The 16,875-nt window shown below is 30.3% G+C and overlaps 3 protein-coding genes across 3 annotated transcripts; 1 reads left to right on the top strand and 2 right to left on the bottom strand.

Annotated features, from left to right (window-relative positions):
- On the top strand, positions 5,051-6,640 carry LOC104769619 (chalcone synthase-like). The gene is made up of 2 exons (XM_010493874.2): positions 5,051-5,377; positions 5,465-6,640. The coding sequence occupies exons 1-2, from the start codon at positions 5,185-5,187 to the stop codon at positions 6,457-6,459; spliced, it is 1,188 nt and encodes a 395-aa protein (XP_010492176.1). The 5' UTR covers positions 5,051-5,184; the 3' UTR covers positions 6,460-6,640.
- Positions 6,732-9,778, bottom strand: LOC104769620. The gene is made up of 15 exons (XM_010493875.1): positions 9,489-9,778; positions 9,238-9,332; positions 9,039-9,152; positions 8,855-8,959; positions 8,698-8,769; positions 8,494-8,606; positions 8,263-8,388; positions 8,107-8,175; positions 7,938-8,025; positions 7,783-7,854; positions 7,610-7,710; positions 7,401-7,518; positions 7,264-7,323; positions 7,066-7,179; positions 6,732-6,980 (listed from the first exon to the last, which is right to left on the bottom strand). The coding sequence occupies exons 1-15, from the start codon at positions 9,583-9,585 to the stop codon at positions 6,762-6,764; spliced, it is 1,563 nt and encodes a 520-aa protein (XP_010492177.1). The 5' UTR covers positions 9,586-9,778; the 3' UTR covers positions 6,732-6,761.
- Positions 11,204-12,293, bottom strand: LOC104772245. The gene is made up of 5 exons (XM_019241778.1): positions 12,004-12,293; positions 11,753-11,847; positions 11,554-11,667; positions 11,370-11,474; positions 11,204-11,284 (listed from the first exon to the last, which is right to left on the bottom strand). The coding sequence occupies exons 1-5, from the start codon at positions 12,098-12,100 to the stop codon at positions 11,204-11,206; spliced, it is 492 nt and encodes a 163-aa protein (XP_019097323.1). The 5' UTR covers positions 12,101-12,293.

A 16,875-nucleotide genomic window follows, 5' to 3' on the forward strand; every position in this document is an offset into this window, starting at 1 on the left:
CATAATAAAATATACTAATAATAATTTATTTAATATGAATCATATGATATATAGAAATATGAGTACACTATAAAAATATATTAATTATAAATAAATAATATCAATTATGTTATATCATCAAATAATATCAACTGTATCATATTCTCAAATAACCATAACCGTATATAACCTTAACCGCTTGAACCAGAACCGTATTTAAACGTAACCGTTTATTAAACGGTTATAGTTAAGGCTTTAAAGTATTTTTAACCATAACCGATGGTTAATAAACCATAACCGTGACAACCGTAACTCTGGTCATGCCTATGTATAGCTAATAAAACATGTGTATTTGTTGTCCATCTTTCTTCTTTAAACTCCAAAACTTGACTCAAACATCAAATCAAGGTCTCGCGATGTCAATCCTTCTTTCTTAGACCCAAAAATAAAAAATTAATGAAAGAATATCAACTCATCTATAAAATCATACACAAAAATATGTTTTGTAGCTATAAGAAATAAAAAGCACAAACATAGATAAATAAGATAATTTATGTTTTGCATCAATATTTATAATATTTTAAACTTTTAAAAGGTTTCGAAATATAAAATTTGAACATTTTAAAAAGTTTCAATATTTATAATATTTTAAACTTTTAAAATTTAAAAATTATAATATTTAAAAACTTTTTAAAAGCTAAGAACTATTAAAAGTTTCTATATTTATAATATTTAAACTTTTAAGAATTTTAAAAATTATAATATTTTTTTGAAACTTTTTAAAGTTTTAATTTGATCAAATAAAAACCCAGATCAAACCGAATAATTTTTAAACTTGGACGCTTGATAAATCAAGCTTTCCTGATCATTCGTTGTTGGAAGCATATTAATCTTATTTATATTGGTTCTGAACCATTGTCTAAAACTTTTCTACCCGATGTGGGATATTGTGCATAGTTCTTTTATTTCCATAAATTTAAAATTTTCCTTTTTAAAAAAAAATCTGGAAATTTAAAAAAATGTTAATGAATGACATGTCAAATCCTGATAGCTTGTTTTAAAATAATTCTTAATATATAAAATTTTGGGAATTTTAAAAAATGTTAATGAGTGACATGTCTTATTACAATTGGAGGTCTTAAATCATAGGTGGACAGCCTTAGAAACTTATAGCTTCTACTTTTTATTAGTATAGATTAGGCTATGTACAATGAGGTTGTTGAAAAAATTATTCAACTGCTTAATTACTGCAATGAGGGTGTTGAAGAAAATAAAAAATCTACGTGGATTCATTCTGGTTGAATCAATTCAACACGTTGAATCTGATTTTTTGGGGCCCACAATCACATATGCTACGTTCTAACTTTTGTTTTTGTTTTTCTTTTTTTTTTGTCGAAAAGGAAAAAGGTTAGGAGAGAGAGACATGTGTTGTATTCTTATTGAAGAGTAAGATTTTCAAGATTTTTTTTACTTAATTATTTCAAAATCAATTATTATGTAGTAAATATAATTTTTATAAAATAATTTTTATATCAAAATTTAACATTTTTTATACTCTATAAATAGAGACTTGGTTCATTTTATTCCGATACAAAAAAAATCATCATTTCTAGTATATTTTTCAAATTCTTCTCTAATAAACTCTTGTTTATTTCATATTTTATAATTTTGTTATATTAAAAATTAGCTAAAAATATAAATTTTCAATTTTAAAAATAATAATGTAACTTTTATTAATTTTAATTATTATTATAAATGTGTGTTTTCAAATTAAGTGAAAATAGTATTGAATTTTATTAAACAAAACTATTGGAGAGGTTAAAATTGATTTGGGTGTTGAATGATTAGGTGGAAGAAAGAGAAAATGATGTGGAATGTTAAAAGTTGAGGTGGAGGGTGTTGAAAGAAAAAACCATTGTACATGGTCTTATTAAGATAAATTTAATAACAAAACAGAAAATTATTTGTGTCATGTATTATGAAAAATGAAGAATTATAGAACAAACAATAATGTAAGTAAAATCGATATTTATAAAAATAAGACATAAACGTACTTTTCTACTACAATAACATCAATTATTTTAAAAATATAAATTTACAATTTTTAACCAAAAATAAAATATCAACCTCTGCTACAACATATGGGTCATAACATGGATAGAGGGAGGGGTCAACTGGCCCTTTAGATTTTTAAAATGTTCTTACATTTATATATATATATATATATATATTGTAAATGTGAAAGTAGGTGAAATGGTTATGTACTGTTTATCATGACCCCTAGAACATTTGTTCTAACTAACCCTCTATTGATCCACTTAACTTAGTTATTTTATAAAATTCGCTTATGTTTATGTGATTATGTATCTATATTTATAACCATTTAATTTTATAAATGCCTCTCATTAAATATGAAAAGTTTACCAAATTTTATAAGGTACTTGTAGTTTGATAAAAAAATATTTGTAAAATCGTCCAAATATTTATTAAATTTTATAAAGTTTACTAATATATTTATAAGATATTTGTAAGAATTTACACACATATAAAAATAATGTATATGTGCTTTTATAAAACTACACACATATTTAGGTAAATCTCATTTTTGATAAGGTATGTTCTTAGGGAGAGAACATTTTTTAAAAATAATTTCTTTGAAATCCCCTTGGTAATTATATTAGAAAAGTATGTTAGCACTTAGGACCACCTCAATTCAAGTTATTCTGATAGTTAATGAAAAAGGAGAAAAATACATAAAATAAATAAGTCTTCAACTTGCATTGGAAAGACGAAAATAAGCATGATAAAATATCATTTTTACTAGGATGAGGTGGAAGAGAGAAAACGAGGTGTTTCTACTAAAAAGAAAAAGGAAAATTAGGGAATTTTCCAAAATAGTAAAAAACAAAGTTTGTAACTACAAATTCTTAAGAATAATAGTGAACCCCATAATAAACCCTCTCTCTCTTTTCATAAATCATAATGATACACATGTCTCTTTATAAGTGCCTATTTATTTTTGTAATAAACCAAATTTCTCATAGTTTTAAATATTAATTCAATAGTATATATATATATGGGTAATTAATTTTGTTATAGAAATAGTAAAATAAAATTTTCTATATATTAAGTTCCATTATACATAAGTTTAAATAATGAATGAATACTATTTTTAATTGAGATTACATAAGATTAATAAATAATACTAGGTTTTTACCCGCGGTACACCGCGGAACTAAATTATAAATTATTGTATTTTAAATAATAAATTTTTAATTTATTTAGTTTTCAAATTTCCAATTAATTAACTTTTATCTAATTAATTTATAATATTTTTTAGAATGCTTTTTCTTCTTCTTATTTTTTATACAGTTTAGAACCTAATTACATTAAATTTGTTATTAGATAGAATATAAAATTTTAAAACACTTAGTTTTGTTTTCTAGTATTAAACAGAGGTATATGCCTATATGGTATGTTAGTGTATGTTTTTATTTGAATACATTTTTTTTTTTGGAATATTAAGATTGTGTTGTAGTATGTGTAATATTTTGTAGTTCATATACTAAACAATTTATAAGTTAATTTTCAAACTATGACTACAAATCTATAGTATATGAAATAAACTAATAATTTTAGTGTTGGTTCTATAGTCCAAACCCGCCATGCTAGGCAGATAACACAACATGTTCAAAAATTTTTAATTTGTAAAAACTCATCATACGAAACCCGTGAAAGTAAAATATAGTATATGAGGCTAAAAATCACTTTTTATCAAATCAATTTTTCAAATTTTTATCAAATCAATTTTCCAAATTTTTATCAAGTGAAGAACAATACTTGGTTTATATGATGAACCTCTTCATTCACTTCTTTATAAAATAAAAAAAATAAAATCTGTATACATTTGCAATTATGTTTGTTATCTTTTAAAACACTTAGTTTCTATAAAAAATCGAATATAGATAAAGTTAATTTGTTTATTAAATTAATAATTAATGTCAGTGACATACTTAGGTTTGAACTTCAGGATTTATTTCATAAGTGTCTCAAAAAATGTATATATAGACTCCTAATTAAAAGCTTATTTGGTTGAGCATATATAATTATATAGCAAAATTTTGGCACTTTATCAAGTGAAGACTAGAGCCAAGTTAATTTAGGGATCTTTGATCATTGTTTTAGATTTTATTTTTTTAGCATTTTAAGTTGTATTTTATGATCTACACTAAGTTCTTGATTAATGATGTTGCTTAAGAAAATATATATTATTTATTATAGATTTAAATTTAAATTATTCCTATTAAGATTATGATTTTATTATTGTTATATTTATACGTAGAGCTACAATTTAAAATTATTCGATATATTCTAAAAATATTGATGATAACTTAGATGTATTTAAAATTAATTACCATCTTTAAAAAGAAAAGAAGAAAAATAACATTATAATGAGATTTTTAACTAAAATTATATTAAAATGTACCGTTATTAAGTTGGTAAGATATATGGAAGTGCTCTTAGATTAGTAGGAGGTAATTATGGAGTTAAGTGTGCACGTGTATGGGAAGTAAAATTTTCATATACCGTTGTGGAGAAACTACTGTATACAACTACCCCCTTGTAGCTCTCCGACATCAAACCTTATGTTTATTTTTTTTTTGGTAAAAGGTTAAATTTTAAACCATTTTCAGTTTTTTTCTGTACAAAAAGCAAAATAACAATTACATTAGAAAAGAAAGCTTATACAAGCAAAATAACCGGCGAGAAACCTTATGTTTATTCTTTTCACATATCTTAAGATATTAATATACACACATGACACATCATATTTATTGTATAGAGTTATGCTCATAATAATTTTATAAATATCTTGAGATATGTATACACCATATGAAATATGCACGTCGAAATTAAAATGACTTGTTGGTGCAATTTAATATAAATCAATGAAAACCCACCATTCAATCTTTGGTAAGTAACGAAAAAACAGGGCGCAAGAAGAACCACAGAAAAGGGGGCTAACAACTAAACACGTAGGGCTTCATCTGCCCGTCCATCAAACCTACCACACTCTCGTCTCTTTTTTCCCGTGTCAGTTTGTTATATAATCTCTTGCACTTGCTAGCTTTCTGAATACACCTACCTTATTTAGTACACAACGACATCAAAACCTTAATAACTAAATTCAAACTTCGAGTTACAATGGTGGTGGCTGGTGCGTCTTCGTTGAATGAGATCAGACAGGCTCAGAGAGCAGATGGACCCGCAGGCATCTTGGCGATAGGCACTGCTAACCCTGAGAACCATGTGCTTCAGGCGGAGTATCCAGACTACTACTTCCGCATCACCAACAGTGAACACATGACCGACCTCAAGGAGAAGTTCAAGCGCATGTGTACGTGTTCATAATTTCTACTTTCATTTCTTTTAGCAGATATATTCATTCACATAGTTAGTTTAACAAATACTTATTAATTAACAGGCGACAAGTCAACAATAAGGAAACGCCATATGTATCTGACGGAGGAGTTCCTCAAGGAAAACCCTCACATGTGCGCTTACATGGCTCCTTCCCTTGACACCCGACAGGACATCGTGGTGGTTGAAGTCCCTAAGCTAGGCAAAGAAGCTGCAGTGAAGGCCATCAAAGAATGGGGTCAGCCTAAGTCCAAGATCACTCACGTCGTCTTCTGCACTACCTCCGGTGTTGACATGCCTGGTGCTGACTACCAGCTCACCAAGCTCCTTGGTCTTCGTCCTTCCGTCAAGCGTCTTATGATGTACCAGCAAGGTTGCTTCGCCGGCGGTACTGTTCTCCGTATCGCTAAGGATCTCGCCGAGAACAACCGCGGTGCTCGTGTGCTTGTTGTCTGCTCTGAGATCACTGCGGTCACTTTCCGTGGCCCCTCTGACACCCACCTCGACTCTCTCGTCGGTCAGGCTCTATTCAGTGACGGCGCCGCCGCACTCATTGTGGGTTCAGACCCCGACACCTCCGCTGGAGAGAAACCCATCTTCGAGATGGTGTCTGCTGCACAGACCATCCTCCCAGACTCTGACGGAGCCATTGATGGACACTTGAGGGAAGTGGGTCTCACCTTCCATCTCCTCAAGGACGTTCCCGGCCTCATCTCAAAGAACATAGTGAAGAGTCTAGACGAAGCATTTAAACCGCTGGGGATAAGTGACTGGAACTCTCTCTTCTGGATAGCTCACCCTGGGGGTCCAGCGATCTTGGACCAGGTGGAGCTAAAGCTTGGTCTCAAGGAAGAGAAGATGAGGGCCACGCGCCACGTTTTGAGCGAATTCGGAAATATGTCAAGTGCATGCGTTCTCTTTATTCTAGATGAGATGAGGAGGAAGTCAGCTAAGGATGGTGTGGCCACAACAGGAGAAGGGTTGGAGTGGGGTGTCCTGTTTGGTTTCGGACCAGGTCTCACTGTTGAGACAGTCGTCTTGCACAGCGTTCCTCTCTAAAGAGAACGCTTTCCTCCTATCTACCTACCTGCTACCTCTACATAATTAAACTTTAATCCTGTCTTTTGTTATATTATATATGTTAATGCAATAATTAAGGAAGAATTTATTTGATGTGATATGTGAAATGTGATATGTGTGCTAGACAAGTCTATTCGAATTCGACTATTTTTGTATCTTCCTTTTTGGTGTCTTTTTACAAAATATCAGATCTATATGGTTCTTAAAGCATACTTTTCGGTGTCTTCTAAGATAGAATCTGTTACATCCACAAGTTCATAGTTACATCCACAATCTATCTGTTACATCCACAAGTTCTCAAATTGCTCATAATTAGATTGAAAACGTTCTTCCTTTGCGTTAAGTTCATCTTCAGGAGTCATTTGAGGCTCAGTCTCTGTTATTTCCTCCTCTTCATATTCCCCACCACTTCTTGCCTTGAGTACCATCTCTTCCGTCGTTGTCCCCATTATCTCGTTTGCTTCCTTCAAATTCACGCATCTATACTTGTCTTCTGAATCCTGACCAAACCCTTTGCATTTCAAAATATTTTTACTGAAAACTGTAATATACATTCTGATAACAAGAGAGATAAAATTGACTCACACGAGAGACGAGTCCAAGCTTCTCCAGCTTCGTGACAGCATCATCTACGTCAAAATTACAACTTTCATCGAATTCCTCTTTGATGAATACTTCACTTTGCTTGTCAAGCTCCTCCTTTTATATTGCATCTTGAGGTCAGCCTCTACATGTGTGTTGTTTTAGTATATTCATATCAAAAAAAGTTGCGGAGTCATATACCTTGCTTGTGGGACGCCCTTGCTTTATCAGCATGAAGAACGATATAATGACTTCTTTAACCTGCATTTTTATCATTGATGTGAGCAAAACACACACAAGAATACAAACATAAATACGAAAAGGGGATACTATAGCACCTCTTGTTGGATGACTTCATCGCACAAGTGAAGCAGTGTTCCTCTTCCACTGTCTAGCTGCTTATCATACACAGATCTTGTGATGAGGCTCTGATAATCTACCAAGTTCCTCTGAAACCTACATTTAATTTAGGGACAGAGACAAAGTGATATTGATTAGTCAATAAAAAATGGAGGTTGGTGTCTCATTAATGAGTGAAGAACATTACGTGAAATATGTTTTAACGCAGTAGGCCACAACCGTGCCAAGTATGGCTGCAATTACTCTGATGTCAGTGTTTTTGAGGCTTACTGAGCTAACCACTGTGACCTGTAAAAGCAGAGTTGGATAAAGCACGTTTTTCATTGTCTTAAGTCTTGATTATAATGTGACAAAACTGACCAGTCCAATGGCAGCAGAGACAAGAAACTTGACCCAGTCCAGTGGTGTAAGACCTGGATTTTGCTTCTCTGGCTGTATAAATTATGAGTGATCAGTTAACTTCTAAATAGTAAGATACATTTTAGCACAAAGTGTTTGTTTTAATGGATGCTCACAAGCACAATTTCCATATCAGCCATTGGAATGGTCTTGAAGTGTTTCACATATATGTTTCTTTCTGATTCCCTCTTCCCTGATACTCTCCTGTGTGTGAATGTAAAACCAATATAAGAAATAAAAAAACCACAACCATCCAATTATCCCACTGTTTCTCTGCATTTGTACCTGTATACTACAATGATTCTCTCAAAGGTAGGCTCTTGTATGGTTATCTTTTTCATCAAGTTTGAGAGACTGTATCAGTGATAGAAAACACAAAGACAAACAAGTCAATATATAAAATTGTAGCAGATAAGCCTAAATAAGGATTAGGTGACAAACCTGAGCCTCAGCTTCTCTATTCGAATTCTTTCTATGTATAAACTATCCTTCTCAGTGTCAATGCTAATATCAATCTGATCTGACAGCCCTATTTCCTTCTTTTTCCCATATATAAGTCCTTTTAAACTGAAACAGAGAAAGTCTGAGTATTAGTTTTGTATTTTGATTGCATCCCACAAGAGGTATATATATTATATATAGCACAACAAAAGAGTGCACGAGATAGCTCACCATGTGATGGTGAGTAGAAATTTCCAAATACGGACAAGGATTGTATCTATTTTGGCTAGGAAGAAGTAAGCTTCCATATGATCAATCCCAAACCCACGTCTGAATATTATATACTTCAAGGGACAAGACATACATATCAGATCATTATATATATTAGTTAGATGTAACCAATTTGTTATTATAATTAAAAAGCAGTTACTTTACCTTATCAGCGAAACGAGGAAGATCATCTCGGGGAAACTTGGAGAAGAATCTTGTTAACAACTTTGTATCAAGCTACAGCAAGGATCCATACATAAACTATGAAGTTGTCGTCATTACCAATAATATTATTGAAGAGTGGTATTTTTACAGGTACTACCTTAGCTTCATCAACAACAATAGGAAGATTGAGACGATATTGAGCAGAGAGAGCTACTTGTATTTCTTCATTAGTTATCACTTTGAAGTTACTCTTCTCCATGACCTAGGGAGATTTGTTGTTTCGCTTCATCATTACGTTTTGTAATTAGTGAAAAATACTGAGGTGGAAACAAAGAAAAAACCTGGAATAGATGTTGAAGAAATTGATCTTCAAGAGTATCGATTTCACGAGGAGATAAATTCTGTTGATGAAGCCTGTGCGCGCCGCGGATTGGCTCGAAAAGTGAATACAGTTGCTACAAACACAATCTGCTTTACTAATTTATGATTTCAAAGAAAGAATAATTGAAGATGATCATAGATTGGTGAGATAAAACATACCATAAGATCCTCAAAATGAAGGTGGTACCAAGCTCTAATGGTACATTCCACTCTCTGGCAGAATCTTAGGAACTCCTCTCTCTCACATTTATCTTCTGGAGAATGATCAAAATGTAGAATTCTTATAAATAAGGAGAAACAGAGGAATGTAGAAACAGAGTTATAATGAAATGTATATAATTTTATAAAGAGGAGAAACAGAGGAACATGCAGAAACAGAGAAACAATGAAATGTAGAAAAAAAGAGAGACCAAAGTGAAGGGACAAGGCAGTAATGAGCTTGTGCTTTAGAATTGGGATCACAGCTTCTCTCTCTAATCTGATCACCTCTTTTTTCTTCTCCCCCATCTCTTAATCTTGTGTTTATATCTGATTAAAGAAACTTGTAGATACCTTTGAAATGGTACTTTTTTAAAAGGATACAGAAACGTGAAAATAAATTCAAACAAAACAAGAAGAAGCTTCAATGTTTTTCTTTTCTGCAAAAATCTAGATGTTGCATTTTGTAGGTTTCACCATTCTTCTCGGAGGGGAGGTTCTTTTGTTGCGTCTCCTCCTCTCTCACATCTATATATACATCAATAAGTAAAAGGAAAAACAAAGAAATCGACCAAAACCATAATATTTTATTGCCATTAAATCTACAACATATCTATAAGTTTACTATAATCTCTCAAACTCTCAATGATACAACCAATTTTCCAAAACAAAATAATACACAATCCATAAAATATCTCATATATATCTCTACATAATAAATTATTCCTAAAATAGAATGCATAATTTTCGGCCTATTAAATTCATATTTGCAAAATGTGAAAAACGTTACCACCAAGACAAACATTTAATTCATATATTTATCTTCTTTGGAAACTAATATTGTTCGATAAAATCTCTGTTTTACTAAAACGAAGAATACTTAAATATCTTTTTAAATGAGTAGATCGTAAAGTCCTTGTTCATCAAGCATTTTGAAATCTATAAATACTATCTTGACAAACGAAACATAACACCCACAACTAAAGCCTACAACCGCATATCCAAACACAAGACAATGGATGCATCATCTGCACATCTATCTTGACAATGGATGCATCATCTGCTTTCTTGCGAGATATCTGTCCTTACAAGACGAGTGGAGAATACAAGTGAAGATCCTTCATAATTGGTGTCAGTAGATTGTTTGTATACCGACGCCAATTATGAAGGATCTTCACTTGTATTCTCCATGCTGTTTTGTAAGGACAGATATCTCGCAAGAAATATAATTGTATATATATTTTACTTTCTTATACATAAAAATTCTACTTAATTAGTACCCAAAATTTAAAACATAATTATGATTCGTCCCACGGTCTAACGCGGGTTCAAACCTAGTTAAATAATACTCCATCCATTTCAAAATATAGGATGTTTTAGTTAAAACACGCATATTAAGAAAAAAATTAACCAATCGTAAACAAGACTGCATAATATAAAATATAAAATTAATCTAAAAGTTGCATAGAAAATTGGAAACATCATATATTATGAAACAAAAATACTTGTCTAAACATCCTATATTATGAAACGGATGGAGTATATAATTTGCCAAATCAATATGGTCATATCATAACCTTCACACTTAGTAGTGTAAATTAACAATTTCAAAATTTAAGTAGTATAAAATTATTTCCTGAAGCAAAATATATGACAATCTGACATACAACACAATCCACACCGTTTTCTTATAATTGAATATACTTACCACACCATCTACTTATTACCATATCATAATATTCAAAATATTACACATATTTTTATCAGTAAGACATTTTATACGAAAAAATACTCAAAAAAAAACAAATTCTGACNAATCCCAAACCCACGTCTGAATATTATATACTTCAAGGGACAAGACATACATATCAGATCATTATATATATTAGTTAGATGTAACCAATTTGTTATTATAATTAAAAAGCAGTTACTTTACCTTATCAGCGAAACGAGGAAGATCATCTCGGGGAAACTTGGAGAAGAATCTTGTTAACAACTTTGTATCAAGCTACAGCAAGGATCCATACATAAACTATGAAGTTGTCGTCATTACCAATAATATTATTGAAGAGTGGTATTTTTACAGGTACTACCTTAGCTTCATCAACAACAATAGGAAGATTGAGACGATATTGAGCAGAGAGAGCTACTTGTATTTCTTCATTAGTTATCACTTTGAAGTTACTCTTCTCCATGACCTAGGGAGATTTGTTGTTTCGCTTCATCATTACGTTTTGTAATTAGTGAAAAATACTGAGGTGGAAACAAAGAAAAAACCTGGAATAGATGTTGAAGAAATTGATCTTCAAGAGTATCGATTTCACGAGGAGATAAATTCTGTTGATGAAGCCTGTGCGCGCCGCGGATTGGCTCGAAAAGTGAATACAGTTGCTACAAACACAATCTGCTTTACTAATTTATGATTTCAAAGAAAGAATAATTGAAGATGATCATAGATTGGTGAGATAAAACATACCATAAGATCCTCAAAATGAAGGTGGTACCAAGCTCTAATGGTACATTCCACTCTCTGGCAGAATCTTAGGAACTCCTCTCTCTCACATTTATCTTCTGGAGAATGATCAAAATGTAGAATTCTTATAAATAAGGAGAAACAGAGGAATGTAGAAACAGAGTTATAATGAAATGTATATAATTTTATAAAGAGGAGAAACAGAGGAACATGCAGAAACAGAGAAACAATGAAATGTAGAAAAAAAGAGAGACCAAAGTGAAGGGACAAGGCAGTAATGAGCTTGTGCTTTAGAATTGGGATCACAGCTTCTCTCTCTAATCTGATCACCTCTTTTTTCTTCTCCCCCATCTCTTAATCTTGTGTTTATATCTGATTAAAGAAACTTGTAGATACCTTTGAAATGGTACTTTTTTAAAAGGATACAGAAACGTGAAAATAAATTCAAACAAAACAAGAAGAAGCTTCAATGTTTTTCTTTTCTGCAAAAATCTAGATGTTGCATTTTGTAGGTTTCACCATTCTTCTCGGAGGGGAGGTTCTTTTGTTGCGTCTCCTCCTCTCTCACATCTATATATACATCAATAAGTAAAAGGAAAAACAAAGAAATCGACCAAAACCATAATATTTTATTGCCATTAAATCTACAACATATCTATAAGTTTACTATAATCTCTCAAACTCTCAATGATACAACCAATTTTCCAAAACAAAATAATACACAATCCATAAAATATCTCATATATATCTCTACATAATAAATTATTCCTAAAATAGAATGCATAATTTTCGGCCTATTAAATTCATATTTGCAAAATGTGAAAAACGTTACCACCAAGACAAACATTTAATTCATATATTTATCTTCTTTGGAAACTAATATTGTTCGATAAAATCTCTGTTTTACTAAAACGAAGAATACTTAAATATCTTTTTAAATGAGTAGATCGTAAAGTCCTTGTTCATCAAGCATTTTGAAATCTATAAATACTATCTTGACAAACGAAACATAACACCCACAACTAAAGCCTACAACCGCATATCCAAACACAAGACAATGGATGCATCATCTGCACATCTATCTTGACAATGGATGCATCATCTGCTTTCTTGCGAGATATCTGTCCTTACAAGACGAGTGGAGAATACAAGTGAAGATCCTTCATAATTGGTGTCAGTAGATTGTTTGTATACCGACGCCAATTATGAAGGATCTTCACTTGTATTCTCCATGCTGTTTTGTAAGGACAGATATCTCGCAAGAAATATAATTGTATATATATTTTACTTTCTTATACATAAAAATTCTACTTAATTAGTACCCAAAATTTAAAACATAATTATGATTCGTCCCACGGTCTAACGCGGGTTCAAACCTAGTTAAATAATACTCCATCCATTTCAAAATATAGGATGTTTTAGTTAAAACACGCATATTAAGAAAAAAATTAACCAATCGTAAACAAGACTGCATAATATAAAATATAAAATTAATCTAAAAGTTGCATAGAAAATTGGAAACATCATATATTATGAAACAAAAATACTTGTCTAAACATCCTATATTATGAAACGGATGGAGTATATAATTTGCCAAATCAATATGGTCATATCATAACCTTCACACTTAGTAGTGTAAATTAACAATTTCAAAATTTAAGTAGTATAAAATTATTTCCTGAAGCAAAATATATGACAATCTGACATACAACACAATCCACACCGTTTTCTTATAATTGAATATACTTACCACACCATCTACTTATTACCATATCATAATATTCAAAATATTACACATATTTTTATCAGTAAGACATTTTATACGAAAAAATACTCAAAAAAAAACAAATTCTGACCAAAATAATTCAAAAAGTAAAAAACGAGCACAACAAATCATCTAAATTTGAAACAATTTAATTATTTTTTTTATAATAGGCCTGCGGTATACCCATGGATTATACTTTAAAAAAGATATTAGAATCTCATAATTAAAATACTTTACAACAAGAATTTTAAAAATCCTAAAATAATTTTAATTTCCTAACAGAAAATTTAAATGCTCAACAGATATGTGATAGAGCGGGTTTGAGTTTACATAAATATGATTTTTTTTTAAAACAGGTTGTCTACACACATAAATTACGATTATGTAACAAAAAATCAATTGTCATACTGTATTATGCGGGTTAAGTCCTACAATTATCAATCAAAATAAAATTTTACAAATTAAACACTAAACAAAATAAATAAAATTAATAAGCTAATACAACTTAAAAACTTAAATCTTTTTGGTTACAAGAATTATCTATCGGTGTATTGCAGGTTAAGTCCTAAACTTAATAATCAAAATACAATTATATATTTTTAAACACTAGTAAAAAAAAAGTAACATATTAATTTAAATTTTAAAATTTTAATTACAAATAAATCTTCCTTTACAGTGGGTTAAAACCTAGTCTACTACTTAATATTTTCTCTTTATTTCCTTGCTGCTTAGTTATTTCCGTTTTTCTCTCAGAATTTCACTTAATTTATTTTTAATTTGAGAAAACATAAAAACGAGGATAAATTAGGCGTTGGTCTATCTACAAGTCTATAATAACCTTAAGCTCTATGAAAACGTTTTTTTTCTAAGCGACAATTTAAAATTTAAAATATAAAACGAGAAAACAGTCATGGAGTCTTTTTTTTTGGTATGAACAGTCATGGAGTCTTACATAATGTAAGTTACATTCAACAAGAAAAAAAAAAAGAAGCATCATTAGCGTTCAATCTGAATGGTGACGTGACTGATNCTTATAAATAAGGAGAAACAGAGGAATGTAGAAACAGAGTTATAATGAAATGTATATAATTTTATAAAGAGGAGAAACAGAGGAACATGCAGAAACAGAGAAACAATGAAATGTAGAAAAAAAGAGAGACCAAAGTGAAGGGACAAGGCAGTAATGAGCTTGTGCTTTAGAATTGGGATCACAGCTTCTCTCTCTAATCTGATCACCTCTTTTTTCTTCTCCCCCATCTCTTAATCTTGTGTTTATATCTGATTAAAGAAACTTGTAGATACCTTTGAAATGGTACTTTTTTAAAAGGATACAGAAACGTGAAAATAAATTCAAACAAAACAAGAAGAAGCTTCAATGTTTTTCTTTTCTGCAAAAATCTAGATGTTGCATTTTGTAGGTTTCACCATTCTTCTCGGAGGGGAGGTTCTTTTGTTGCGTCTCCTCCTCTCTCACATCTATATATACATCAATAAGTAAAAGGAAAAACAAAGAAATCGACCAAAACCATAATATTTTATTGCCATTAAATCTACAACATATCTATAAGTTTACTATAATCTCTCAAACTCTCAATGATACAACCAATTTTCCAAAACAAAATAATACACAATCCATAAAATATCTCATATATATCTCTACATAATAAATTATTCCTAAAATAGAATGCATAATTTTCGGCCTATTAAATTCATATTTGCAAAATGTGAAAAACGTTACCACCAAGACAAACATTTAATTCATATATTTATCTTCTTTGGAAACTAATATTGTTCGATAAAATCTCTGTTTTACTAAAACGAAGAATACTTAAATATCTTTTTAAATGAGTAGATCGTAAAGTCCTTGTTCATCAAGCATTTTGAAATCTATAAATACTATCTTGACAAACGAAACATAACACCCACAACTAAAGCCTACAACCGCATATCCAAACACAAGACAATGGATGCATCATCTGCACATCTATCTTGACAATGGATGCATCATCTGCTTTCTTGCGAGATATCTGTCCTTACAAGACGAGTGGAGAATACAAGTGAAGATCCTTCATAATTGGTGTCAGTAGATTGTTTGTATACCGACGCCAATTATGAAGGATCTTCACTTGTATTCTCCATGCTGTTTTGTAAGGACAGATATCTCGCAAGAAATATAATTGTATATATATTTTACTTTCTTATACATAAAAATTCTACTTAATTAGTACCCAAAATTTAAAACATAATTATGATTCGTCCCACGGTCTAACGCGGGTTCAAACCTAGTTAAATAATACTCCATCCATTTCAAAATATAGGATGTTTTAGTTAAAACACGCATATTAAGAAAAAAATTAACCAATCGTAAACAAGACTGCATAATATAAAATATAAAATTAATCTAAAAGTTGCATAGAAAATTGGAAACATCATATATTATGAAACAAAAATACTTGTCTAAACATCCTATATTATGAAACGGATGGAGTATATAATTTGCCAAATCAATATGGTCATATCATAACCTTCACACTTAGTAGTGTAAATTAACAATTTCAAAATTTAAGTAGTATAAAATTATTTCCTGAAGCAAAATATATGACAATCTGACATACAACACAATCCACACCGTTTTCTTATAATTGAATATACTTACCACACCATCTACTTATTACCATATCATAATATTCAAAATATTACACATATTTTTATCAGTAAGACATTTTATACGAAAAAATACTCAAAAAAAAACAAATTCTGACCAAAATAATTCAAAAAGTAAAAAACGAGCACAACAAATCATCTAAATTTGAAACAATTTAATTATTTTTTTTATAATAGGCCTGCGGTATACCCATGGATTATACTTTAAAAAAGATATTAGAATCTCATAATTAAAATACTTTACAACAAGAATTTTAAAAATCCTAAAATAATTTTAATTTCCTAACAGAAAATTTAAATGCTCAACAGATATGTGATAGAGCGGGTTTGAGTTTACATAAATATGATTTTTTTTTAAAACAGGTTGTCTACACACATAAATTACGATTATGTAACAAAAAATCAATTGTCATACTGTATTATGCGGGTTAAGTCCTACAATTATCAATCAAAATAAAATTTTACAAATTAAACACTAAACAAAATAAATAAAATTAATAAGCTAATACAACTTAAAAACTTAAATCTTTTTGGTTACAAGAATTATCTATCGGTGTATTGCAGGTTAAGTCCTAAACTTAATAATCAAAATACAATTATATATTTTTAAACACTAGTAAAAAAAAAGTAACATATTAATTTAAATTTTAAAATTTTAATTACAAATAAATCTTCCTTTACAGTGGGTTAAAACCTA

This window comes from Camelina sativa, chromosome 20 (assembly GCF_000633955.1).
Source record: "Camelina sativa cultivar DH55 chromosome 20, Cs, whole genome shotgun sequence".
Lineage (NCBI taxonomy): Eukaryota > Viridiplantae > Streptophyta > Magnoliopsida > Brassicales > Brassicaceae > Camelina > Camelina sativa.

What these genes read in the sequence shown, in the direction of transcription:
- LOC104769619 (XM_010493874.2), top strand. Translation starts at nt 5,185, where the DNA reads ATGGTGGTGGCTGGTGCGTCTTCGTTGAATGAGATCAGACAGGCTCAG. An exon ending in GGAGAAGTTCAAGCGCATGT is followed by an intron (nt 5,378 to 5,464) that starts GTACGTGTTCAT and finishes ATTAATTAACAG; the next exon opens with GCGACAAGTCAACAATAAGG.
- LOC104769620 (XM_010493875.1), bottom strand. Translation starts at nt 9,585, where the DNA reads ATGGGGGAGAAGAAAAAAGAGGTGATCAGATTAGAGAGAGAAGCTGTG. An exon ending in AGAATCATTGTAGTATACAG is followed by an intron (nt 8,026 to 8,106) that starts GTACAAATGCAG and finishes ATTCACACACAG; the next exon opens with GAGAGTATCAGGGAAGAGGG. An exon ending in AGCTTGGACTCGTCTCTCGT is followed by an intron (nt 6,981 to 7,065) that starts GTGAGTCAATTT and finishes GGGTTTGGTCAG; the next exon opens with GATTCAGAAGACAAGTATAG.
- LOC104772245 (XM_019241778.1), bottom strand. Translation starts at nt 12,100, where the DNA reads ATGGGGGAGAAGAAAAAAGAGGTGATCAGATTAGAGAGAGAAGCTGTG. An exon ending in TTCATTTTGAGGATCTTATG is followed by an intron (nt 11,668 to 11,752) that starts GTATGTTTTATC and finishes TTGTGTTTGTAG; the next exon opens with CAACTGTATTCACTTTTCGA. An exon ending in TTGTTGTTGATGAAGCTAAG is followed by an intron (nt 11,285 to 11,369) that starts GTAGTACCTGTA and finishes TCCTTGCTGTAG; the next exon opens with CTTGATACAAAGTTGTTAAC.